Below are 27,574 nucleotides of genomic sequence, written 5' to 3' on the forward strand. Positions count from 1 at the left end.
AAAAACTGTTCATGGATGAATTAATTTTCTGTTACCACCCTCACACCTCTCCTCACAAATCACATAACTGCTCCTTCCTGATACTCACCCCAAGTCTCTCAAGCTGTATAGAGGTAAAGGGGGTACATGGGAAAGCAGCAGCAGGGTCACCAGTAAAGATACACCATAGCAGTCCTTGCCCTTCCCTCCTTTTCTACATGGCAATGATTTTTCCACACACAGCAGACACTTATGACTTTTTGCAGAACTTAATCCTTATAATAAAGCTGAGTTACAACAGGCTTTTTAACTGTATGGTCATTTCCAAGGAATAAAGAAATTTACATTTAATTCTCTTTTTCTTTAGTTTTCTAGACATGCCCACCTAAGCAAAGCCAGTCAGGTGATAGAAGAGCTTCACTAGACCCAAGAAAACACTTGAGGGCTCTAAGGCAGGTGTTATAACTCTGCATTTGATAGGAAGCAAAGACTAAGATGAGTTTAGAAAAAAAAGAAGCATATTCAAAGTCACAAGTTGTATTTTTAATTATATTTTTTTAAAAAAGAAACCACTTTATAATCCTTAAGAAAAAAATTGTGTTAAAAAAACACCACTGATGTCACAAGCTCTTTATGAACACATTATGCATCTCAAAGTACACTTATGAAGTGCTTTTCAACTTTAAAATGCTATGAAAAACTCACCAATTATTTTATTTTAAAAACAATGTTTCATGTGGAGACTTCCCTTCATTAGCTTGTAGTCAAAATTATAAATAACCCAAGCAGAAAATAATATTCTAGAAAAAGCCACACTATGAACACGGGGTGAGTGCAGACATAAGCAACTCCATTTTATACACAAAGTTTCGGCCTTCCATCTTATTCCACTGAACTTCTTTGAATGGTCCACGGAGATGGTTCCATTTCCAATCCTGCAGCACATCACTTTTGGGGAGGTCCTTGCACTGACTTCGAGGAAACTGTACCATGACCTTGCTGCCACTCTCAGGGCCATTACGTACTACAGACACAAACAATGTGTATAAGTGTCAGCAGCAGCAACATTTTCTATATTATACATATGATGGTATGCGGGGGTAGTGTTAAGTACTGTATAAAGTGTACAATAATAAATAAACCAGCCATTAAAAGTTAAGATTTTCTATATATTCTTAACAAACCTCCAACTAAAAAAAGTTTATAGTAACAATCTAAAAAATATAGAATTACTGTGGGGAAAAAAGCCAGAGTATTAATTAAGAGTACAAAATGTAAAAGAAATCATTATAAGTTAATTGAAAGAATTAATGTTAGTGAATACACTTTCTTAAAAATTGTAAAGGCAAAAGCATGGCTAAAGAGGTCTGGTTTTATTATATAAGGTAAAGTTATTTGTAGTTATGTAACTAAATGTATGCTCTTAGAGTAGTTTTTAGCATCTAAAAACCTTGGTTTCACTCTATGTTCAGAGAATAAAACAGCACTTAAAAATTCGTATTGCTAAAGAATTAAATGGAAAACATTAATAGGCACATATCCTGATGCTGGTGGGGAAAAGCCCAAGCAATGACCAACATTTTTATAATCTCTCATACCACTAATGCAGAAACTGAAAACGATCACTGTGAAGTTAAAATGGCCCTAAGAAGTGAACAATTTATTACTTTTTTAGTCATGGGATTGGAACCAATATTCTTTCGCACTTATCCAGCAACACAAACTTTAAAGTCAAATATTCAGCATTAAAAAAAGGGAAGAGATAATACTAATTACATTTAATATAATCCCTCCTAAAGAAAAGAGGGATTTTAAAATATAGTGTAGGCTGAAATACTGTATTGCTGTTCTGAAAGACATTATTAATCTTATGATCTAATAACCATAATAATTTTCAATGTAAATGCTAGGTGCCTAGAGAAATATAGCAATATTTAAGAAATGCTCAGCAACATAACAAAGTTAAGACTTATACCTAAAGTTACCTAAAACAATTAAATGATTACCTGAAATAGCATAGTCCCCACTTGGTGATGCCACAGTTATGGCTGATGCATTGCCAATGCTCTCCACTGGACCAAGTCCCGCATGATTGCTGAAACTAAGGACTTGCCATCCCATCACCTTGGCTAGTTGCTGAACTGCATGCACCTGATGCTGGGACATCTATAGGGGAGAAGAGAGTAGTAACTGGAGTTAATGTTTATTTTACTTCTAGATTTGAAAAATCACTTATTTGCTAGGCACCACACAAAGCAAGTTAATACAAAAGGCTACTCTTGGGAATCCAACATAAAAGGCCCTTGTTTCTTGGTATCTAAAATTGAAAATGGACAACGATGAGAACAAATATATAGCACCTTCATGTGATAACCACTGAACAGGTGGGTAAATTCAATGAGCAAAAAAATGATGATTTAGGGGCAGTCAGGTAGCACAGCGAGTAAGAGCACTGGCTCCTGTGTCGGGATGACCTGTGGATCAAATCCGGGCTCAGACACTTATTACCCACCCAGAAACACCTGGCCGTGTAACCTTGAGCAAGTTACGTAATCCCAATTGCTTAGGGGCGGCCAGGTGGCTCAGTGAGTAAGAGCACCGGCTCCAGTGGCGGGATGACCTGGGGATCAAATCTGGGCTCAGATACTTAGCACCACACCCAGAAATAACTGGCTGTGTAACTTTGAGCAAGTTACTTAACCCCAATTGCTTTAAAAAAAAAATGATGATGATTTATATATCATCCTTCACTCCACTCTGCAACTGTTGTTCAACCTGGTCAATTCCACTGAATGAGATGCATCTCTCAGGGCATCTAACCTCAGCACCACACTGCTAACTCAAGCCTTGAGGACACCACTTCCTCAGCCTCCTCTCCTCTCTAACTGGAGGACCAGAGGGTGGAATACAAAACTCCTCCCAATGCCTTCCATTATCGACGGCAGAAACTGGGCTTCTGTTCACTCTACTCTGTGCCTGCTGCTTTGTTAGGTTTCAACTCCTCAGAATAAGATGCCCCTGAGCCAGGAACCACCTGATTTCCCCTTCCCTCACTCCCCTACCCATTAGATCTTGAGCTTCTTAAGGGTATGGACTGTCTTTTTTGTTAACTGTATCCCCATGCCTGTAGGCATGTTTACTGGACTGTCTGGATGTTATATATAAACAAGGGGTTGAAAAAAGTCCAGCTTTTGTTTTTTCTGGGGCTCCATATATTTAACAACACCATCTTTAAATCTCATGCATCTCTTAAATAATCTTTTATTTCCTTTTTCCAACCCTAAAATGAAGTCTTTAAAAATTACTCCACTTCCATCCCCTAATACACTGATAACAGATAACCTAGCCTTGTATTTCACCCAGAAGGTCAAGACTGAAATGAATCTCCTTACTTACTCTACCATTCCACAAATGTATGTCAATGATTCATAATCCCTATTATATGAATAATCTCCTCCTGAAATTTGAAAAAATAAAAGGTATTTTGCCATTATCATTATTTTGCCTATATATTTTTGAAATGAGGCCTTTATCAGAGACACTAGTTATAAAAATTCTTTCCCAGTTTTCTGCTTCCCTCCCAATCTTAGTTGCATTGGCTTTGTTTATACAAAAAACTTTCCAATTTAATGTAATCAAAATTATTTGTTTTGTGTTTCATAATGTTCTCTATCTCTTGTTTGGTCATAAATTCTGCCATTCTCAGAACCTATTCCATATCTTATACAGAAAACTCAGTTTATCAAACTCCTGGATCAATTATTAGGTTATAAATGTGTAGTAGGAAAGTCATTAAATCTAAAAAAAACATGACTGGCTGAAAAGTATCATCTGCAATTTTTAGTAAAGGATTAAATTTAAGTTGAGAGGTTCCAGAAATAATTAGTTTATATAATAGTATTTCATACGTAGTCTATCACTATCAAGGTCATAGCCCAAGTTGTATGACTGTCTATTAAAGATCTTACAGATGGAATACATGCTTTCAGGGAGAGGTTAAACTAGATTATCTTTGAGTTTCCAGATCTAAGATTCTATAATTCTAAGACTGCCATTCATAGGAGTAAACTGGATGGAATTAGTTTAAGTTTGCAAAGAAACAATTGAACTAGGTCCTGTCCAACCTGGTGTCCTAACTACACTTTAAACATAAATTTTGCAAGAAAATGAGATTTAGTATCTTCAGTTCAAATTCTCTAAACCTTTCCATGGAGAACTAACTACATGTATTTTGAAAGGTGAAAATTAAAGAAAATAATAATTTAATAATAAATGTACTGTTTGGTGCTTTACTGGAAACCTATTCTCATGTTAAACTATACCTTTTCTATTACCACATTTAAGAAGTTAATTTTAAAAAAAGAAGCCAATTTTCAGTTGAAATACGTACATGTCCTTGATGTATAACACTACTGAGTGTCTCTTGATTTTCCTCAAAAGGAACATTTCTACTGGGCACAGACCAATCTCTGACACCATATACCAAAACAAAGTCTATGTGGGTACACGATTTAGATATAAAGGCTGATAGTATAAACAAATTAGGAGAGCAAGCAATAGTTTATCTGTCAGATTTATGAAGAATGGAGGAATTTATGACCAAACAAGAGATAGAGAACATTATGAAACACAAAACAAATAATTTTGATTACATTAAATTGAAAAGTTTTTGTATAAACAAAGCCAGTGAAACTAAGATTGGGAGGGAAGCAGAAAACTGGGAAAGAATTTTTTATAACTAGTGTCTCTGATAAAGGCCTCATTTCTAAAATATATAGAGACCTGAGTCAAATTTACAAAAATACAAGCCATTCCCCAACTGATAAATGGCCAAAGGATATGAACAGGCAGTTTTCAGAGAAAGAAATTAAAGCTATCTATAGTCACATGAAAAAATACTCTAAATCACTATAATTAGAGAGATGCAAATCAGAACAACTTTGATGTACCACATCCTATCAGATTGGCTAATATGACAAAACAGGAAAATGATAAATGTTGGAGAAGATGTGGGAAAGTTGGAACACTTTGTTGGTGGAGCTGTGAGCTGATCCAACCATTGTGGAGAGCAATTTGGAATTATGCCCAAAGAGCTATAAAAACGTGTATATCCTTTGACCCAGCAATACTGCTTCTAGGATTGTATATCCCAAAGAGATCATAAAAATGGGAAAAGGACCCACATGTGCAAAAATATTTATAGCAGCTTTCTTTGTGGTGGCCCAAGAACTGGAAATTGAGGGGATGCCCATCAATTGGGGAATGGCTGAACAAGTTGTGGTATATGAATGAAATGGAATACTATTGTGTTATAAGGAATGATGAACAAGCGGACTTCAGAAAAATTTGATGTTTATGAACTGATGCTGAGTGAAGTGAGCAGAACCAGGAGACATTGTACATAGTAACAGCCACAGTCTTTCATGACTGATTTTGATAGACTTAGCCTTTCTCAGCAATGCAAGGAACAATTCCAAAGGACTCCAAAAGGCCATCCACATTCAGAGAAAGAACTATGGAGTCTGAATGCAGAGCAAAGCAGACTATTTTCTTTTTTTTGTTTTGTTTTGTTTTGTCTTTCTCATGGTTTCTCCCATTCATTATAATTCTTCTATACAACATGACTAATGTGAAAATATGTTTAATAGGAATGTATATGTAAAACCTATATCAGACTGCAGGTCATCTTGGGAAGGAAGGGGAGAGGGGGTAGGTGGAAAAATTTAAAACTTATGGAAGTAAATGCTGAAAAGGAAAAAGAAATATATTTTAAAAAAGGGGGGAAAAAGAACATTTCTAAACTTCAGTTTTCTCATCCATCCAATAGAGATTGTCAAACTGTGTGAAAGCACTTTGTAAATCTTGAAGCATTATTAATGAGTTAGTATTCCATGCCTCACAACATCTGTTTTTTCTTCTTTCCTTTCAACACCAGTTTACCTCCTTCCACCATTCTGAGAGTACATAACCCGGCCTTGTACTTCACTGCCAAAGTCAAGGCTCTCAGAGGTGAGTTTTCTCTCCCACTCCACAAACCTTCTCAGTATTATCACTCTCACTCCCCTCCTGTTCTCCATTCCTTCCAATTATGATCCTGTACCCTTAATATGAGGTCATCTAACAATCATGCCCTCCCTCTTATGCATTTGCAATCGTTGCCTTGCCTATAAAAATGCACAGGTCCCCAGTCCTAAAAGCAACTTCCACAGACCATTTTATCCATCCAGCTATAATTCTAATCCCCCCGTACACCTCATTCACCACCATATTTCCTGAAATAGTTGATTTCCTGTTCTCTCCTCAATTCTGTGCAAATGAATTTATACTCCCACCTGTTTCCTGAAACTGCTCTTTCTGGGATTACAAATGACCTTCAAACCACCATATTGAATGCTTCTCTCAATCCTCATCTTCCTTGAGGCCTCAGACTCTTAATACTCTCACTTTCTCTTCCTTTAGTTTCAAAAACTCCATACTGTCCAGGCTCTCTTCCTGTCCCTCTAGCCATCCTTCATATCTCAGCATCTTGACTTCCCAATGTTTGTTCTCTAAGAGTTGTCCTCTGCCCTCTTCTCTTCTCCCTGGGCAACTTCATTCACTTCACTTATTTAACTACCACCTTTACATAGATGACTTCATGTCTACATGAACTACATGTTCAGCCCTAACTAACTAGGGTTTTTAAGCTCCAAACCATCATCTCTAACTGCCTACAGAACAAGTCCTTATAGATTACCTCAAATTATATCTATCTCGATCTAAACAGATAAATAGAAAACTAAACTCATCATCTTTTCACCAAACCTGCTCCTCCTGATTTCACTACTTCTCTCTGTGGTATCACCACTGACCACATTTCCCATGTCTACAGGTCTTTCTAATTCTTCCATTTGCCTCAAACTCTCATAGCCTATCAGGAATTAAATCATGTTTGTCCCAAATCTTCCAAATCTCTGTCTTCTATTCTTCTCTCTTACTTACTACTACCCTAGTTTAGGATTAAGGAAGATCCACTCACCTCTGAGAAGACTCTGTAGTTCTCCAAATACATTTACTATGTTATACTGTCTATTATCCCCATCTGTATTATCTCTCTTTCTAGACTACAAGTTTCATTATGGCAAGCATAGTGTCTTATCTAAAATTTAACCCTAAGTGCTTAGCAGAATGCTCAGCAAACAAAAGATGTTTAGTAAATATTGATTATTATTTGAAATTCAAATTATTATTTGTAATTCAAATCTATCTGCTGCATTTTAAATTCTAATACTGATAGTTATAAGTCAACTAATCTATGAAATGTATAAAAGAGGACGGAAATTCAACAATGTAGGTGGTGTCTGAGTTTCCAAAAAAAAAAAAGAAAAGCTACCTTAACTGGACAGTACCTGAGACAAAAGAAAATCCTGTAACTCTTGTTCTTGATGGGACAATGTAATTACTCTTCCATCTCTGTGCACAACTCTAATCTGTTCGACTCCAATATTCAACTGCAGCTGAATGGACCTTTATAAGAGAGATACCACACAAATAAGAAACATTCCAACCTAAAATATACAAAATCTTTTAATAAGAAAAACACACAAAGAAAAACTTTACAAGCTTTGCTTGTATTAAATCTGAATTATTACAGCATTTAAAAATCAGGATTTCTTAAATGACTAATATAACAGAATAAGTTCATTAACTTAGGACTGATTTGTATAGAATAGAATTTTGGCCTCCTCTGTGTATGTGGAATTGTAGATATATATAATATGTCCAACAAACATGATATGGTATATCACCTATTTCTAGATGTTCCCTATTTGTAGTGTAAGACATGAATCACAAAATCCCAAGTTCTAAAACTCCAGTCTTACGCAATTTGAATCAACAAATGCATAAAAATAAAAAATAAATGGTGTTTTATTCCAAGTTTGCAATAGTTGGCATTTATTCCTTTAGTCTTAGATTAGGAGAGCAATTTAAGTTCATGTAAGTCTTATAAGCTTATAAGATAACATCTGGAGGAAATTATTGAGATGAGGAATAAAGGCAAAGGATTATACGAAATTAAAATATCAAAATACTCCAAATCAAGTGAATTAAAAAGACTAGCAATTTATCAGTTAGTTGACTTCATTTTTTCTTTTTTTTTTTTTAAAGCAATTGGGGTTAAGTAACTTGCTCAAGGTTACACGGACAGTTATTTCTGGGTGTGGTGCTAAGTATCTGAGCCTGGATTCAATCCCAGGTCATCCTGACTCTGGGGCCAGTGCTCTTACTGCACCATGGGCCGCCCCTAAGCAACTGAGGTTAAATATTTATAGCACCTCTTTTTTTTTCATTTTTTTTTTAAGCAATCGGGGTTAAGTAACTTGCTCAAGGTTACACGGCCAGTTATTTCTGGGTGTGGTGCTGAGTGTCTGAGCCCGGGATTTGATCCAGGTCATCCCAACACTGGAGCCGGTGCTCTTATTCGCTGAGCCACCTGGCCGCCCCATATAGCACCTCTTTTAGTGGTGGCAAAGAATTGGATATTGAGGAACTATCCATCAATTGGGAAATGTTTAAGCAAGTTGCTATATGTGATTGTGATCGAATACTATTGTGCTTTTAAGAAATGATGAGGATATTCTCAGGAAAACCTCTAAAGACTTGCATGAACTGATGCAAAGTGAAGTATCAAGAGAACATGGTACACAGTAAAAGCCATACTATATAATGATCTACTATGAATAACTTAGCTATTCTTAGCAATATAAAAATCCAAGACAATTCCGAAGGACTTTTGATAAAAGGTGCTGTCCATCTCCAGAGAAAGAACTGGTGGAGACTAAATCAAGGTAACTTTTCTTTTTCTTCTGTTTTTTAAAAAAATCTGTATTTTCTTTCAAAGCATGACTTACATGGAAATGTGTTTTGCAAGACTACACATATATAACCTATGTCAAATTGCTACTGCTGTTTGTCCTTTATTCTTGAAGAGGACCATGACATCAGGGAAGTGATGCCATGACATGCAGTGGAATTGGATTTAAGTGAGGGAGGGCTGTGAAAAGTTACCAGCCTCACTTTCTCCTCTGGAGTCATCTGGGTCCAGTGGCAAGATATAGATCAAGATGATTTGAGATGGCCCTGGATACAGTGGGAGATTCTGGCCTTTTTAAGCTAAGGTCTTTTAACAGGTCTCAGTTTGATTGAGGTAACATCTCATTCAGTGGTTAAGGATAGGTAAGAAACAGTGGCCTCTTTTACCCAGTCAAAAAAAAATTCAATCTGGGAGGGAAAAACCCTCAGAGATTCTGGGTAAAACAGAAACAATTTCTATTTATATTCACTCTATTCCAATCAGGGCCCAAACAATGACCAAATGGCATTTGGCCTGAGATCTACTGATGGACAGTCAAGGATAGCTAGAGTGATTTGGATTTAATGCTTGGTCCTTAAGGGGAAAAAAATTGCTTGCCTTTTCAATGGGGTAGGGAGGGGAAAAAAAGGAGAGAGAGAACTTGGAACTCAAAATTTAAAAAAAGAAAGTTAAAATTGTTTTTACATGTAATTGGGGAAAAAAATAAAGTTAAAAAAGAAAAGAAAATATTTGAGTCTGGCAATGAGGTTAGTGTCAACTGCATTACAGAATGGAGTAAAGTATAAGAAGACTGGAAAGGAAGGAAGAGGTCAAGTTATAAAGGGCTTTAAAAGCCAAAGAGAGAATTTTATATTTGATCCTGAAGGTAACAGGGAGCCACTAGGGTTTACTGAATGAGGGAGGGACAGAGACATCGTCAGACTTGGACTTTAGGAAGGTCATTTTGACAGCATAGTCAAGGATGAACTGGACTTAAGTGAATTTGAGGCAGGGAGACCAACTAACAAGTTAATGCCATTCAGCTCCTTCTCCACTCAGGAGGCAATTTCAATAGTTAACTACAAGGCTACTGCAATAGTCCAAATTTGTGGTGTTAAGGATCTGCACCAAGATGCTCACAGTGTCAGGGGAGAAAAAAAGACATACAGGGATGTTACAACAATACAAATGACAAGCTTTAGTAACAGAATGTATACAAGGGGTAAGAGTGAGGAAAAAAGAATGACACTTAGGTTATGATGCTGAATGACTGAAAGAATGGTGGTGTCCTTAGTAATAATAGGCAAGTTAGGAAGAGAGGAAGTGTGATGAAGTTTGGACATGTTTACTCTAAGATATCTATAGGACATTTAGTTTGAGATGTGCAACAGGTAACTGAAGACGTGTGGTTGGAGATCAGCAGAGAGGATAGGTCTAGAAAAATAGATCTGAGAATCTTCAGACTGAGATGGCTAAATACCTGAGAGTTGATGAGATCACCAAACAAAATAATACAGGAGAATAGAGCCCAAGATAGGGTCACTGGGGAACACCCATGGTTAGTGCACTCAATCTGAAGAGCCAGCAACCGAGAAGTGAAAAGAAAGGTAGGTTAACCAAGAGTGACATCATGAAGCTTAGAACAAAGAAAGTATCTAGAAGAGGTGGATCCACAGTTTCAAAGGCTGCAGAGAGGTCAAGGATAAGAATTGAAAAAGGCTATTAGATTTGGCAATTAAGAGATCAATAATAACTTTAGAAAAAGCAGTTTCGATTAAATAATGAGGTCTGAAGCCAGAGTTCAGAGAGTTAAGAGTAGAGAGAGGGGAAAGGTTAAAATGATTAGCCTAGGGTCACAAAGTCAAGATCTGTCAATGGGGGGACTTGAACCCTAAATCTTCCTAGCCCTAAGGTCAGCTCTGAATCCAGTATGCTGCTTCTCTCTCCTCTCTCTCTCTCCCTCTTTCTCTCATGATCAAAACATAAGAACCATGTTTTGACTGTGGAAACATAGGTATATTAATATAATGCTGATGAAATTTGTGAATTGCTACAACTGTTTTGGAAAATAATTTGGAATTATATGAAAAAAGTCAAAAGTCACTGAATTATTCATGTTCTTTAATCAAAAAAAATTGCACTATATGTTATATACCCTTAGAGGGTTACATAACAAAAGAAAGGTCATAGATAGATTGACATACAGACAGTCTATAGTAGCACTTCTTGTCAGCAAAAAACTGCAAACAAAAGGGGTTCCTATTGACTGGGGAAGAGTTTAACAAATTGTGATATATAAATATAATGGAACACTACTGTACTGTATCATAAGAAATAATGAATATGAAGAATCCAAAGAAACATGGGAAGACTTGTATAAATGGATAAAAAGTGAAGGTAACAATATAAACACGATGACTCTAACAATACAAATGAAAGCAGCACTAATACGCAGCTAATTACAGATTAAATGCAAAGATCAATCGGTCCACTCTAGGGGGGAGAAGGTAAAGCACATTTCCTTCCTATTGGTAGAATGGCTGGGGATTACAGGTGTAGAATTCTGTATTTGCAATTATGCCTGGTCACTGTGTAAGATTAGTCTTGTTTAACCATTTTATTTTGTTATATAGGAAGGTTCAATGTTCACAGGAAAGAGGGAGAATGACTAAAATGGAAAAAAAAAATAGCACCTAAAAAGCATCAATAAAATTTTTTAAAGAGAAGAAATGTGCTTATGGGACCAGCCCATCTTGCTCTCAGTCCTTGTAAATACTCTAACCTTTATCACATAATAACTTAAGCAAAAATGCTAAGTGTTAATTTAATTTGCCTAAAGTCAAACCCTTCCAATAGATAAAAAACTAAAATGATGGTACCCATTCACCAAGTCATATCAGCATGTAAAAACAATTTAACAAATTAATGCAGAATATTATCATAAAATACTTACTTGCATATCTGTTCATAGCCTTGAGAGGTTATTAAAACTTTCACACTGGATTCATAAACATCATTTATGTTTGACCAATGAGCTTGTATCTGAGGATCCTCAATACGACTTGCTAAGGTGTCAATAGTCTGGGCAGTTCTTTTAAAGAAAAGATTTTAAAATTTTAAAAATCATCACCTCAAATATGTAACACATCTCAAGAATGGTTTTATTTTGGTGTTTCAAGTAACAATCAGAACGTAGACATGTTCAGAGCAAAGCAAGATTCAATTTTGAGGAATTTTTCCTTCACTGTAATAGAATCATCACATATTCCAAAAGTATTTCTTAAATGATTAGAGGAACATTGTTGCTATTCAATCTGTTAAAAATAAGTTAGAGCTACAGATTTTAAAAGCTTCATGTTTGGGCATTTATTTGACAAACACCTAATTGCCACCAGAAGTAACAGTGTGTTTAGACATTGGGAAAATACAAAGACAAATAAAATCGGTCCTTGCCATCAAAGGACTTAAAATTGAGTAGTGGTGATAAGGTATGAACATAGACAAATTGAATATACAGTAGAATACAAATACAAAAAAAGGAGTACAAAGTACTATGCACTTAGATTAGGGAGTGATCACCTGCAGTTTGGTAGAATCAGGAAAAGCTTCATGGTGAAAATATTTGTATTTGAGAAGGGTCTTGAAAAATAGATAGGTTATTTGTAGACAGAGATGTGAAAAGAGACTATCCAAGATATAGGGAACAATGTGAGCAAAGCTGAGAGATGGTAAAGAGCTGAAGAGTATAGATTTCTAGTCTTGCCAGAGCAGAGTACTACATAAGTGCAAGATAAAGCTGGGAAAGTAGGTTTGGACTCAATGATGGAGGGCTCTGAATGCCAGACTATGGACAACTAGGCTTACTTGGTAGGTAACAGTGGCTATGGGAGAGTTTTGATCATCTGAGTGACATCATCAGAGCAGTGCTTTAGGTATATTAATCTGGCAATAATATGCAAATTAGATTGGAGGAGCAAAAGAGATTGAAGATAGAGACCTGTTAGAAAGCTACCACAATAAAGGAGGCAGAAGATAGTAAAGATTTGAACCAGTATGGTGGCAGACTAGTTAGAAGGTAATGGACCAGGAGATAGTATGAAAATAGAACCACAGGTCCTGCTGACTTATTCAATGAGTGAAATGAAAGGGAGAAGTTAAAGATAACTAAGAAGAGGTTATGAGTATTGATCAGGACAAAAATAGTGCCACTGAGACCCTGGGGAATCAAGAAGAGAAGTGGATTTAGTGGGAGATAATTAATTCAATTTTAGCCATGCCATCTGACATTTCAAGATAGCCAACATGGCTAGAAAAGGACCCATGAGCACATAACACTAAGTTATCTAAAAATATTAATCAACTGGGTATGGTAAAATCAAAAACTTAAAGACCTCTGCTTATGATTTGCCTCATCCTAGCTACTAGCACTTTCAACCCAAGTAACGGTAGAAATCAGAAAGTACTAGGGAAGAGCAGATAAGGGGACCTAAGGACAGTACAGATACAGGGGTTTGGAAACAAGGTTAAAGGTTATAGGGCTCATTTGCTTACAACACTTCTGCTTTAGTCTTGGATTCTTTACTCCTGTTCTTGATGTTGTTCTCACATATGAAAATTTTGCTTCTTCCAATATCCTTAAGATTACACAAAAACTATCGGAATCGAGCCCTCTCTTTCCAAAGCACTATGTCCTTCAAAGACTGTAATAACAACCGAGAATTTAAATGGCACAAAGGATCCTTACTCCTAGCCTACTCATTTCCCACAGAAAATACTCAGGTACAACCAGGGGCTTGCAAAGCTCTTCTTTACTGCCTTCATATTAATAAGTACATAAATGACAAATGCTAAGACCTTCCCTAATGTGCCCTCTTCATTTAGCTACCAGGCCAGCTGCAGAACAAAGGATATCAGTTTCAATTCAATTCAACAAGCTTTCAGTAGTCCCTAGTATGTGAAAAGCACAGTAAGAAAAAAGGAAAAATCTTTTTCCTCAAAGTAAACATAAAGCGCAAACAAAGTAAACTCTGGGAAGAGTAGAAAGCTAACAACCAGGGGGATCAAGAACATAGTATTTAAGCTGGACCTTGAAGGGAGCTGGGGATTCTGAAATTTCTGTAAGGAAGAAGGGCATTCTGAGCATGGCAGACCAACTTCTTGTCCAAGAACTTAGGGCAATGTACTACTTTGAACAAAAAGGACAACAAAAGGAAAGCAAAACAGAAAACATTACTTCCCTTATGCAAAATCATAGCATACTTATGTCTAAAAGAGAGGAAGATCAGAGGCTATGGATAAATTTCAAATCTGTTGGGGCTAACAGTGAGAAGGACAACTGTGTCTTCCCACATGTCCCTCAAGGTCATGGTCACGGTCATGGTCACAAGCAGAATATTGTGGAGCATGGACCACAAAAGCAATTCCCATGGAGGGCATTGCCTTAGTTTTAAAACTGGTTTGCAAAACAAGAACTTAGATGAGTCCAGTGTATCAATGTGAACCGTCCACTGCAGCTTACTTCCTCTCTCCTTGAGATATAAAATATACCAAAAAGTGAAATTATGTGAAATAACTGACAAAGAAAATACAGGGAGCTGATAAGTTATCTCTAAACTATAAATATACCACACTCCCACAGAAAAGCAAGACGATCAAAACTTAAAAGAAAAAAGTACCTGCTTCTGAGAAAAATATGCTTTGCTTGTTTAATGATTTTCTCTAGGAGCCCTTCACTGGATTGTAAAGAGTTGATTTCATTCTTATCAAAAGCCTGAGGTCCCGACAATCTCATTCTCTTGTGGCCAAAAGGTGCACTAGCTGGATGTGGCATCATTGTAGAACTCAAGGTCTGCTTGTGAAACTGGAACAATAAAGTCAATTCAAATGTTAACTTATTTAACGTGTACCCAATTTACCTAATGATTAAAAGCTGACAATGTACACGTTATAAATGCCAATGAAAAACACAAATCTATGGATTAGGTAGTACAAGTATGCTCAATTCTGTTTTTTACAAATGAGGAAACTGAAATTCAGAGATATTAAGTGATTTATCCAACCATAAAGCTAGTAAAGTGCAAAGCAAGAACTTGAACCCAAGCCTTCTGATTACATATTAAGCACTCTTTCCACTACTGACCATTCTGACTGAACATATAGATGAAATTCACACTGGAACCAAGCTATATGTTAACAGTTAAAAAGTCATACACAATGTGGGCTTGCATAAAGAAGTGATCCTCTCAAGATGTAATTGTTTTATTTTCTGCTTTATTTCTAGCCAGAGAAATTAAAAAAAGGGAGAGGGAAGAAGGAGAGGGAGGTGGAGAAGGAGAGGGAGAGGGAGAGAGATGGAGAGGGAGGGAGGGAGGAAGAGAGAGAGACAGAGAGAGAGAGAGAGAGAGAGAGAGAGAGAGAGAGAGAGAGAGAGAGAGAGAGAGAGAGAGAGAGAGAGAGAGAGAGAGAGAGAGAGAGAGAGAGAGAGAGAGAGAGAGAGTGAGAGAGAGAGAGACTTTTAACAACTTTGAAAAATGAGAAATGCACAATTGATAGGCAAGTAGTTTGAGTCTCCAGCCTGCCTCTCTTTACTGTATCTAAACTAATAACCAAATCATTTGGCCAAAATAATGAAAGTTATGATACAAAGGAGTAAAGTCCATACTAATCTCTGACTACATGTGACTGACTCTATCCCAAGTAAAAAAATATATATATATATATATTCTTTACCTCTCTAATCAGCTGATGCAAATTATGTTCCAGAACATAAAGATGATCCTCTGTACTTTGCTTTTCAGAAGATTTTTGTGATTTCTTATCATTTGAGGAGTGGCACAAAGAAATACATAACTGCAAGCCTGTTTACAAAGAAGTAGCATTATATATTCAGAATCTTTTGATCTACCCAGTCCACCACCAAAAAAATTGTAGATTGCCTTCAGAAAATTTTATTACTACAATTAGAAATAACTTTTACAAGTTGAATGCTGAATTCACAATCTATTTTTAATGGTCTCTCTGGCATCACAATTATGAATATTTTGAACACTGAAATGGGCCAGTAATATAATTTTAAAAGCTATAAATACAATAATTAGATACGAGTGATTCCAATTACCATTGATCCAATAGGTTTGTGTACCTTGAGCCAGAGGAATGAGAACCAGCTACTCCTATAGTAATAATGATAAATTTTAAATCCTAAACCCATTATATGAACATTAAAATAAAAGAGTTAAGATCTGGCTTAGCATTATTTCTATCTTTTGAAATTGAATGAAATCATACAATATGAGTTATCTTTGGCCTCACTTTTCTTAAGTGTCATGTTTTTGCCCGTCCCCATCGGGACAAGAATAGAATGTTTTACTTCTAAAGATACAGAAACGCTTGTGATTAATTTTCAATAGCATACACTCTCTCCACAAATACAGTCAAGACAATACAACAACAGCTCATAGTACCTAACTTACTCTCACTTTTCTAATATGGCACTTTAAGGTTTGTAAACTGCTTTACATGTTTTACCTCATTTGACCTTTACAACACACTTGTGAGGTAGATGTTATTATCACCCACATTTTACAGATGAGAAAAATGAGGCTGAGAAAAGTAGAATGAAGCTGGCAGGATACCCTGTATAAACACTAAGTCCTCATAGGTCATAAAGCTGAATCTGGATGAGGGGGTCAGTTCTCATCCTTAAATACACACTACCTCTGCTTTTAAACTCCCACCTCACAAATTGCCATTCCCTACAAAGGCACACATTGCACTCTTAGTCAAAGTGCTAAAAATAAGTACAAAAGGACCAGCTGGCAACTTACTTGGAAAAGGTTGAGAAATAATCTGGTTCTTCACAACAATATGAGGAATCTGTGATTTAATCTGAACAGCTTCCCGGGACAATTGTGCAAAGATTTCTTTACACAAGAGAACATTTTGTGCAGCTTCTAGTTTTGTCTGCCAATGTGGAGAACCTGAAAGATAGGAACTATATATGTATAAATATATTTACTGCCTAAACATGGTGTGCATTAACTAGTTTATCACATTACAGAATTTCAAATAATTAAAAATATGAACTTATTACTAAAAGCTTCTTTTAACTAAAAAAGTGGAATTTTAAAGTCTCAAATTTGTAACTAAAGAATTTAAATGGCTACTATAGCCAAATTAACTAGGCCTCTAATTTAAGCCATTAGCTATTAATCAATATTAATGTTCTAAATGTCAATACTAATATATGCTTCTACAAGTTACCAGCTATTAATATTTTTAGTTGCATGGGCAGATAAAATTATTCCTTGTTTTTCAATTAAGAGTTTGTTTCGAACCTCTGTAATTTGTAACACTTCTTTATGATGTATCACCACATTTCACTGACTTGTTTTCCCATTCTGTTAGACAAGAACTCTGTTCTTTAGTTTCAGCTATAACACAAGCTTTGTATTCTGAGGTATTTGGGGTTTTTTTGTGTGTGTGTGTTTGTTTTTTTGGAGGGCAATTGGGGCTAAGTGACTTGCCCAAAGTCACATGGCTAGTAATTGTGTCAAGTGTCTGAGGCCACATTTGAACTCAGGTCCTCCTGACTCCAGGGCTGGTGCTCTATTCACTGCGCCACATAGCTGCCCCCTATTCTGAGGTATTTGATTAGAATTTTCTGGAAATTAGAATTTCTGGACAAATAAATGCTAGACTTTCTACTTATAGTGATCAAAGTGAGACTCTTGACTGGTAGAGAGAATTCTATACCAATAAATCAATCAATAAGCATTTATTAAGCACTTAATAGCCATGTGCCAAGTACTGTACTAAGTGCTAGAGATAACACAGACAAAAAGTCCTTAACCTCAAGGGCCTTATATTCCACTGAAATAACATACATGCATGCATAAAAGTGAAGATAAAATGTATACAAAGTAAATGTGATGTAGTTTTGGGAAAGGCCTCATGTTAGAAGTGGTCCTTAAACAAAGTCTTCAATAAAGCTAGAAATTCTAAGGGGCAGAGGTAAGGAGTGAGTTCCTTACACAGGATAGCCTGTGCCAAAGTATGGAGTCAAGAGATGGAATCACTATTAAGGAACAGCAGTAGGTCAGTTGGACTGGAATGCAGAGTCCATAGCGACAGTACTGGTAACATAAAATAAGCCAAGTAAAGTATACTGGATTAACCTACTTAGACTTTTAAACATACAGAGGGGCTTTTATTTTACCCTAGAGGCAACAGGGAGCCAATGGAGCTTTTTGAACAGGAAAATGACATGGTCCAATGTGTGTTGTAATATCATTTTGGAAGCTATGTGGAAAACAGATCAGAGTGGGGAGATGCTGGAGGCCAAGAGAACAATAAGGAAGCTACTATAAGATGATGAAGGCTCTCACCTAGCGCAATGGTCATGTGAGTGGAGAAAAGGAGATACAAGAGATGCTGTCTATAGAATCAACAAGACAGCAGTTAATTGACAATGTGGGGTGAGAGAAAGTTGTTGTTCTTTGTCCTTCATGCTCAAAGACCAAAATGACATCACTATGGTGGGGTCAACGTACAGTTAGTCTGACTGGCTGATCAGACCAATACGAGATCAGAAGGCTCTTACCACAGTGGATAAGAAACAAATAGTCCATATGACCATTTGGGAGAGAGCTGTCTCTAAATTTGTGCATCTCGTTTCTTTTGGGCTACTGCAATTCTGCTTTGCTCATAGAGCACAATGCCTTGCTTGATGGGGGCACACTATGCTGGGTGGTCTTGTGCCAACGTCTCCCAAGTATCAATGGATTCCAAAGTTCTTCTGAGAGACTTCAGGAGTATCCTTATATCAATTCTGACCACCATGTGAGCAATTGCCTGGTATAAATTCTCCATAAAGTAGTCTTCTAGGCAAACACATCTGGCATTAGAACAACATGGCCAGCCCTTTGGAGTTGCACTCTCTGTCGTAGAGCTTAGCAGTTTAGCTTGAGAAAAAAACCTCAGTGTCTTGTATCTTAATCTGTTAGGTGATCTTCAGAATCTTCCTAAGACAATTCAAAAGGAAGTGATTCAGTTTCCTGCCATGGCACTGAGTGCTAAATTGTCCAAGTTTCATAGGCATACAACAACAAGGTCAGCACAGTGACTCTGTAGACCTTCAGTCTGGTAGACAGTCTAATACCTCTTCTCTCCTAGACTGTTCTTCAGAGTTTTCCTTACCTCTGGCAATGAGTGTGTCAATTTTATTATCTATGTTGTACATGTCAGAAAAGCATGCTGTCAAGGTAAGTGAACTTATCCATAGCATTCAAAATTTCTCCATCTGCTTTAACTGATGTTTCCATGTATGGATGGTGCAATGTTGGCTGGTAAAGAACTTCTATTTCCTTGGTATTCATCGTTGGGCCAAAATTAGCACAAGCAACAAAGAATCGATCCATACTCTGTTGCAACTCTGCCACAGAGGCTACATCAAGTGCACAATCATATGCAAACAAAAAGTCATGCACCAACTCTCCTTCCACTTTAGTCTTAGCTTGTAACCTTGTTTTAAGTTAAATAATTTACTGTCAGTGCAGCAGTTGACCTTGATGCCATTTTCATCCTTGTTGAAGGGATCTGACATCAATGAAAACATCATGTTACAAAGTATGGGAGCAAGCACACAGCCCTGTTTCACTCCATTGGTGACTTGGAAAGCACAAAAGCAATGTGTATTATCCAGAACCTGTGCAAGCCCTCCATCAAAAAACTGGTATATAATACAGATGAATTTCTCTGGGCTATCAAATTTAACCATGTTGTTTTACAGGACCTCAAGACTGACAATATCAAAGGCCTTGGCTAGATCAACAAATATTGTGTACAGACCTCTGTTCTGCTCCTGGTATTTCTCCTGGAGCTATTGGGCAGCAAACACCATGGTTTTTTTCTCAGCTGTTTCTGAAGCCACATTAGCTCTCAGGTAGATTATCATCTTTTAGGTGAAGGATCAGCTGATCAAGGAGGACCCTGGCAGGAATCTTGCAGGCAATGAGAGAGAGACACTCCTGTTGTCACAGGAAAACCTATTTCTTTATTCTTTATGTAGATGGAAAATGGAGGTACCCTTGATCTCCTGGGGGATAACCTTCTTTTGCCATACAACCTAGATTCCCATCACTGGACCCCCTGCCTTGTAGATCTCTGCTGGAATAGAATATGCACCAGGCACTTTACCACAAGAGAGGATCTTAATGTCATTCCAAACCTCTTCTTCATTTGGAAATTTGGCTAAGGAGGAATTGACTTCAACCTGAGGTATATGGTCAATGGCTTCAGCATTGGTTGATGATGGGCTGCTGAGAACTCTATAGAAGTGTTCAGCCCATCTCTCCAGGATCATGTCCTCATCATTGATCAGTGTGGCTCCATCAGCACTAAGTAGTGAGGTGCATCATATGTCTTTGGCTTTTAAATAGCCTTCAGGGCATCATAAAAACACTTTAGATTGTTACTATCAGCATAAAACTGAATTTCATCTACCTTCTTACTGAGACCGGAATCTTGCATCTCTCTAAACTTTGCTTGTACTTTAATTTTGATGGACTCAAACACTGCCCTTTTAGAGGTGGATGAACTATGCTGAAGATAAAGTCTGTAGAATTCTCATTTTTCATTTACTAGCTTCTGAATTTCTCCATCATTTTCATCAAACCAATCCTAATGTTTGTGACTGTTCTGGTTCTGATGCGTAAATGCAGTGCCGTATGCCAAATCTCTGAAAGTTGGCCATTCCTTTTCTGCTCCACTGTTACCAAAAGTGTGTTTGGCCCAGTTTTCCCTCCAAGTCAATAACAAACTGTTCACACACAGAGAAGGGTTCTAATCTATGGACACTGAGTTTTCTGATAATTGTCAAATAGTCTTCAAGCCTTGGGGCTGTCACTTTGTTGAATTCAAATTTTTAGCTTGGAAAGTCTATGATCAGCCCAACACTGTGCCACATATTACCTTCTTCACTCACATCCTGTCTGTCTCTTCTCCTTAAAATGACAGTCTATTATGTTTGTGGCGAGTGATGCATCCATGAAGTTTTTTCATGTTCAGGTAAATAGAAGACAGTGATGGTGATGAGAAAGCCATAAGATGCTGTAATGCCAAGCAAAGGCAACTTTCCAAGGTTCAAAATACCAGCATAGCTGCTCTCCATTTTATTCAGTAACAAATTAAGAACAGAGAAAATCAAAATATAGCATAATTCAAAATACAGCATTCACCAAGTGTAATTCAATAATTTCCAAGTACTACTCCACCCCTGGACATTACATTCATTTAGTCAATCACAAAGTCCCTCTTCTAAGTACTACTCCACCCCTAGGCAATACATTAATTTAGTCAATCACAAAGCCCCTCTTCTCAAACGGAGATTAGTTTCCAATCATAAGCAAAGTACATTCATTTGGTCAGTCCCAGAGCACAAAAAAGTCAAAAGTTTCCCACCCTTGGATCACAACTGAATAGGCCATCTACCCCAGAGTTACAACAAGCTCAAGCACAGCATTTAATACCCAAAGAGGTCTTTTCTTCATCTTGACCCGAGGCAAGTTCTCAGCAATCTTGGTTCCTGGGGAGACAAAGCTTAGCAAGGCCACAAGATACATTGCCTGTGTCCTCATTAATTCATTCACTGTCTGCAGAACAGTTCTAGGACCCCTGAAAACATTAGCAAAACCCTCTTCCAGGATTTCTGCAAACATACAACAAGAAAATCCTTCTTCAGGGCTTTTGAAACAACAGCAAGGTTCCAGAACCTCTGCAACAACAGCACTGGCCTTCACCAGTGGGCGCAATTCATTCTCTGTCTGCAGAACAGTCTCTGGACCCCTGAACCAACAGTAAGGTTCCAGAACTTCTGCAACAACAGCACTGTCCTTCACCAGTGGACAAATCTGGCAAAACAACATCAAAACAGACAAAGTACCAGCATAACAGCCATGTCTCCTCAGTCCTTGGCAGCTCTCAAAAGTCCATTACTATTCCATTACAAATTCCATTACTATTACAGATGCTCAAGTCTTCGACAGAAAGGGACAGTTACTGTTTTTGACTCCATTCCTCCCAATGACTTCCTCAGTTCTTCACTGCCTCTAACAGAGTGTATCATGTATTCAGGGAGCATTAGTACCTCTGGTAGGAGGGCTGCCAAGCCCTTCTCAGGGCTGTTCACCCACTCTCAGTGTCCTCCTCTTACCCAACTCTAACCTGTGCCTCCAAGAAGCTGCAGCATGCACAGTAGCCATATTCCACTACAACCATCTTGGCAGATGGGATAAACCAGGTTGAGGGTAATTGATGGACCTCAAACCCACTGGTGAGTTAGTAAGTGTCTGCCCCAAGCATGTGAAGACTTCCCTGTTGGAATAAGTGGATGTGAACATTTTGTTTCAACAGACCATAAAAGTGACAGAAGCAAGCATTGTGAAGCACTTAGAATTTGGCCAGACACCGAAGAGACCGAAGTCATCCATACTGCATCCACAGCCATCACTAGTCATTGTGACAGAAAGTGAGGAACTGAAGATAAGGTAGTAAAACTGGATAAAGGGGACAGAAATGGGGGGGAGGGGGGAGGGGCAGAGAAGTGATGCCCTTGACATGGAGAAGACTAGAAGAGAAGTAGGTCTGGAATGAGGGTGAAAGATACTGAGGTCTATCTTGGACATACTGAGTTTGAGTTGCCCATGAGAAATGCAGTTTGCAGCTACTGCTGCTGTGGAACTGAAGCTCAGCAGAAAAACTGGATATCTGGATCTGGCCACTAAACCCCACAGAAGCTGATGAGATCACTAAGGGAAAGAGGGGAAAAAAAAGAGTAGCTATGGCCAAAGCCTTGGGGTTGATCCAGTTACAGTTAGAGAGAAGTCAATAGTGTCAAATGCTGCAAGGGGAGTGAAGAATGAGAAACGGTTACTGGACTTGGCAATTAAAAAAACAATGCTAACTGAAGAAAACAATTTCAGCTGAATGAAAAGGTTAGAAGCAAAGGGTTGAAGAATGATCAAGAGATTTTTTTTTTTAGTATATAAAGCTTTTTCAAGGAGTCTCGTTATCAAAAGAAAGACATAGCCTGACATCTTGAGGAGATGGGTGAATAAAATGAGAATGAGAATCTGAAGATCTTTCCTGCCTCTTAATTGACCTAGGTGGGAGTTTGAAGACCTTCCCTGCTTTGAAAGTAAACTCTGCCCCCTAATAGCCTGAATGTAATCACATGAAGCCTGTGATGGAGGGAATTTGCTGAAGGGTACAGCAGAGCCCACAGAAAGCTTCCCTGCTGTGAAGATAAACTCTATCCCCTAATAGGCTAAATATAGTCACATGGAGCCTGTGGTGGGAGGAGTTTGCTGAAGGGAAACAGAGCCCACAGGAAGCTGGTAGTCAGAGCTAGCCAGAAGTTGGGAGAGGGAGGACACTTAGACAAGGAGATAGAGAGGTTTGTGAGTAAAAATTTATCTTGTATTGGTTTGTGGGAAGGCTAAAGGATGCTGTGGCTCTCAGTGTTATTATGGCTTCTGAATATCTTTGGTACTATGATGGAATCGGCTTACTGGTTTTGGGATTCAGTTTTTTAGTAGCTACATAAATGCTTCAGTTCTATCCTCTATCTGGAGAGTTTGGTATATTTTGTGTTCGAATGTCATGTGATACTTATAGTCATGGTCTTTAATATGATCATGGGTGCTGTAAATATCGTATTGGCACTATAGTAAGTAAAAGTTGTTTCAACAACCAATCAAGAAGTATTTATCAAGCATGTTTGTAGCAGCAGGGAACAAGCCAGTAGAAAGGGAGAGAATGAAGATTAGGGAGACAGGGGATGACTACAGTGAAATCCTTCTTTCTTTCTTTTTTGGATGAGAGAATGAAGGGCAATTGGGATTAAGAGATTTTCCCAAGGTCAAGAGCTAGTAAGTGTTAAGTGTCTGAGGCAGGATTTGAACTCAGGTCCTCCTGACTCCAGGGTCAGTGGTCTATTCACTGCGTCACCTAGCCACCCCAACAGTGCAATCTTCTAAAGAAGACTGTATCAAAAGTATAAGTAGAGGACTTAGCTTTGGAGAGAAGAGTTACCTTTGCATTAGACACTGGACTAAAAAATAACAAAATGGGTGTTGATGATGATGATAATACCAAGGGGTTTTGAGATGAAGAGTAAGAGAAATGGAAACCCATGATGAATAACTACTATTTTCTAAGTTAGTATGAGGTAAAGTCCTCTGATGAAATGGAGATAAAAATGATTAGTGTGGAAGGTTTAAGGAGGAGAAGGCTTAGAATAGCTATTGCTGAGAATTACAAAGATAGTAAATTATGGAAAAACTGACTTGTGGTAGTAACAGTCCAGCTTAGATTTGATTACAATTTGCAGTGCATTCAAATAAAATAACTTTTTACTTTCTTCAGCATCATTCAAGATTTTATCAGTAGTTATGGAGAAGGCAGATAGTTGGGGTGATCCAGAGGTACCAAAGTATGGACTGGGACAGGAAAAAGGAGCAAAGGATTCAAAAACAGAGGTCAGTGTAAAGTTAAAATGGTTAAATATAGAGATTATTAGATTGTAGGTACTGGAACATACCTTTACCAGTTTAGAAAATTCAAATTTGCTAAAACACAGAACACATAGAAAATGAGAGAAATAAAATAATAGGCTTATTAATTTGTTATTGGACAAATGTTGTTATTATTGTACTAAATTATGTAATCAGCACTATCTCCTGAAAGGCAACAAAAACATATTTCCAATTGTTTTTATTTAAGCCATGTATTTTTCTAGCACATTAAAAAGTTCTCCAGTTTGTCCCCAAACAAAACTGTAATAAAGAATTGAACTGAATGACTGGAGCACAGTCATACCTGGTTTTGACTTGGGCATAGGTCGTCTGAAGAGGTTAACTGTCCCAAGGTCCCCTATGTCTGATGCTTGGTTTTGAATAGATACCTATACAAGGACAAAATGAGAGGAAAATTTTACATATTGCTGTTTGGAAATTAAAAAGACCTATAGAAAATCCTCCAGCATGCTGGGCATATCACCTACAGAGAGTTTATGGGAGGATACAGACCAAAATTGCAAAGGATGATATATGGATAAGCTGCAATCTAAACTACAAAAAGGAAGACCTGAATCAAGGACATCCTGAATCCATTAAAGTACTGAGGTGTTAATCCACAAACATTTATTAAGTACCTAATCTATGCAGAGCTCTGTGACATAAACTCTATGCAAAAATTACTTTGACAGACCTTTATGTATGCTGACCCCTCTAAATCACTTGGAATTTGGACATCAAGAGGGCAGTAATCCTCTGGTATTTTTTTATCCAAATCAATATCTGTGTTCTTTATCACTTCAAATGTACCATGATGGGGAAAAAGAGATCCTAAAAAGACATAAACATTAAGAACAAAACAGGATGAGATTCCTTCAGTAAACATTGAAATATATACAGTAACATGCCTACCTAAGACATTTACATAAATCACATAATTTCATTTGGAGATATCAATATTTTAAGTGATATTTTTAAGAAAACAACCTTGAGTATACAGTAAAATCCCATTAAACCACACAGGCAAAAGCATGGAGATGGGAGATACAATTGTTCCACTACACCAAAATTTAGTTAATAAAAACAATAACTTTATCTAGTATTTTAGATTTTACAAAGCATTGTCATATCTATTCTCTAATTTGATCTTCAAACAAAATTTGGTAAGGTAGGAAAGATAGGTAGCATTTCCCCTATTTTTTTAACTGAAGAAAATAAGTTTCAAAGAGGTTAATAGAAAATAGCAGAGGGAGGATTAACCCTCCCATCCTTCTGACCACTAGTTGAGGGTTCTTTCCAGTACACTGTAACAAATACTAGTTGAAATCACATTCTCAATGAAATGTGAAAGAAATTGAGTATCTGTATCAATAAAGTAAAAGTGTTTTCAACCTAGCACAGCAAATAAAATATCTCATACTCCACTCTCTTCTCTCTTCCTAGGGCCTACATCCTTGCACATATTATTTAGGAGTTTAAAAATGTAAACTGGTAAATGGTGATGGGAGCTGAATAATTGCTAGTTGATGGCATTATCTCTTTTCTCCTTAACTTCAATTCAGAACAGCACACACTCAAGTCAGAAGACTGGTTAAAGAGCTGTAACCCCACGTGAATGTAGTTTCAGGGTATTAAGTAACTTTGAAAATATCCAGAGTTGGTGATCAGCAATGGAAAGTAGTGCCTGTTTTTTGTTTTGTTTTTAAATCCTGTTTGCCTCAATTTCTTCACCTGTGAAATGAGATGGAGAAAAGGCAAATCACTCAACTACCTTTGCTGAGAAAACCCCAAATGGAGTCTTGAAGAGTCAAATATGACTGAAATGATTGAACAACAACAAATGGCAACTAGCAATGGTTAGCAAAGAACAGATCAAAGCAGAGAGCAGCACATTTGTATTAGAGGTAAGCAACTCTGTGTTATCTGACATCGTGAGCTATCCCTCCATGCATGTGCACTATTTCTTATTTTCAGTATGTCTTAAAGCGTTCCCCATCTGTGGATGTCCCACATATAACTTCTATAAAGCCCTCTCTTCCCACAGAGTGTGTTTTTATTGGTAGAAAAGGAAGTTCAAGGTTTATGGAAGGGAAATGCTCTGTGGTTACTTTATTTAGACTATTATTTAAAATGCCGCCATCTGGTTGATTGGTAAAAAGTAATACTTATTAAGGCTCCATCAGTTTGGAAGTGATTCTGACCCACAAAATATCAAGAATCCAGGATAGCTAACTGGAGCCCAGAGTGAGGAAGATCCTGAGTGTTACACTTTACTTCATATTTCCACCCATTAATCTGTCAAAATTATCTCAGGTAGACTACTGCTTAGGAGTAGACCGTCTAAAGTGACACCTCTTTTCATGATTTTGCCAAACATTGTGGCTAAGATTAAAAAGGATGATAAGGGACTCTCCTTTTGCTTTATGTCAAAGAAGGGAGAGACCAGAGTTCAATCCACCAGCAAAATCTGACCAAATTTCATGTTGCCAAGCTAGTGTAGAATGTTATCTTACTCTATCCCACCATCCCTCCAAGTCATGGAACTACAGAATTGGAGTTGTCAGGATCCCCACCTTTTTCAGACCACCCCTCTTTTTACTCCTCTCTTTTTACTATTAGGAGACACCCTGCTTTCCAGAGCTAAGGCCCAGCAAGCAAGCTGTGCCCTGAGCTTGGCATAACAACAACCCTTTGTGCTCATGATGAACTTTGCCACAGCAAAAGCCCAGAATTGTTTTACACCCACACGAGCTTGGTCCCTGAATTCAGACAAGCACCTGCAGGACCCATATTCCAGTCATGTAGCCCTACTATGAATCAAACTTGTCTCATTACTGTTACCGCTCATCAGGGTTTCAGCTCACTGCATAGTTACTTCTATATGTATAAAGATTTGGCCTCACTAAAGCAGGTGCCCTCCTAGAGAAGGCCTCAATACATGTGTCTAGTTATCTAGTTATCCCCTCCTCCAAGGGGATAAATAAAGCATTTTGCTTATGACCCCTGTTAGCTGTCTGTTTGTATTTTATTTCTTAGAGTTAACTGTGGTTGGGATGACCTGTGTAAGCTCTTTGGTATTTTCAGAGTTAACAGTGGTTGTATAATCTCTGTGACTCTTTGGTCATTTCTTTTCAAATCTGACAAAGTGAAACATAAGAAAATGCAGAAAATCTTTTGTTATCCCATGCAC

At 37.5% G+C, this 27,574-nt stretch overlaps 1 protein-coding gene across 1 annotated transcript in view; it reads right to left on the bottom strand.

Annotated features, from left to right (window-relative positions):
- Positions 1-500: 500 nt before the first annotated feature.
- The window catches only part of MED17 (mediator complex subunit 17), a 36,588-nt gene continuing 9,514 nt past the window's right edge, over positions 501-27,574 (bottom strand). The window contains exons 4-12 of the mRNA XM_069080635.1: positions 25,079-25,215; positions 24,689-24,773; positions 16,639-16,791; positions 15,542-15,669; positions 14,488-14,672; positions 11,766-11,903; positions 7,368-7,485; positions 1,986-2,145; positions 501-1,003 (exon numbers count right to left, since the gene is read on the bottom strand). Of these exons, the coding sequence (XP_068936736.1) occupies positions 795-1,003; positions 1,986-2,145; positions 7,368-7,485; positions 11,766-11,903; positions 14,488-14,672; positions 15,542-15,669; positions 16,639-16,791; positions 24,689-24,773; positions 25,079-25,215 (1,313 nt within the window). The 3' untranslated portion in view covers positions 501-794. The remainder of the gene's footprint in view (positions 1,004-1,985; positions 2,146-7,367; positions 7,486-11,765; positions 11,904-14,487; positions 14,673-15,541; positions 15,670-16,638; positions 16,792-24,688; positions 24,774-25,078; positions 25,216-27,574) is intronic.

This window comes from Petaurus breviceps, unplaced genomic scaffold (assembly GCF_028583685.1).
Source record: "Petaurus breviceps papuanus isolate PSGF00001 unplaced genomic scaffold, PetGlider_PUasm1.0 91133, whole genome shotgun sequence".
Taxonomy (NCBI): Eukaryota; Metazoa; Chordata; class Mammalia; order Diprotodontia; family Petauridae; genus Petaurus; species Petaurus breviceps.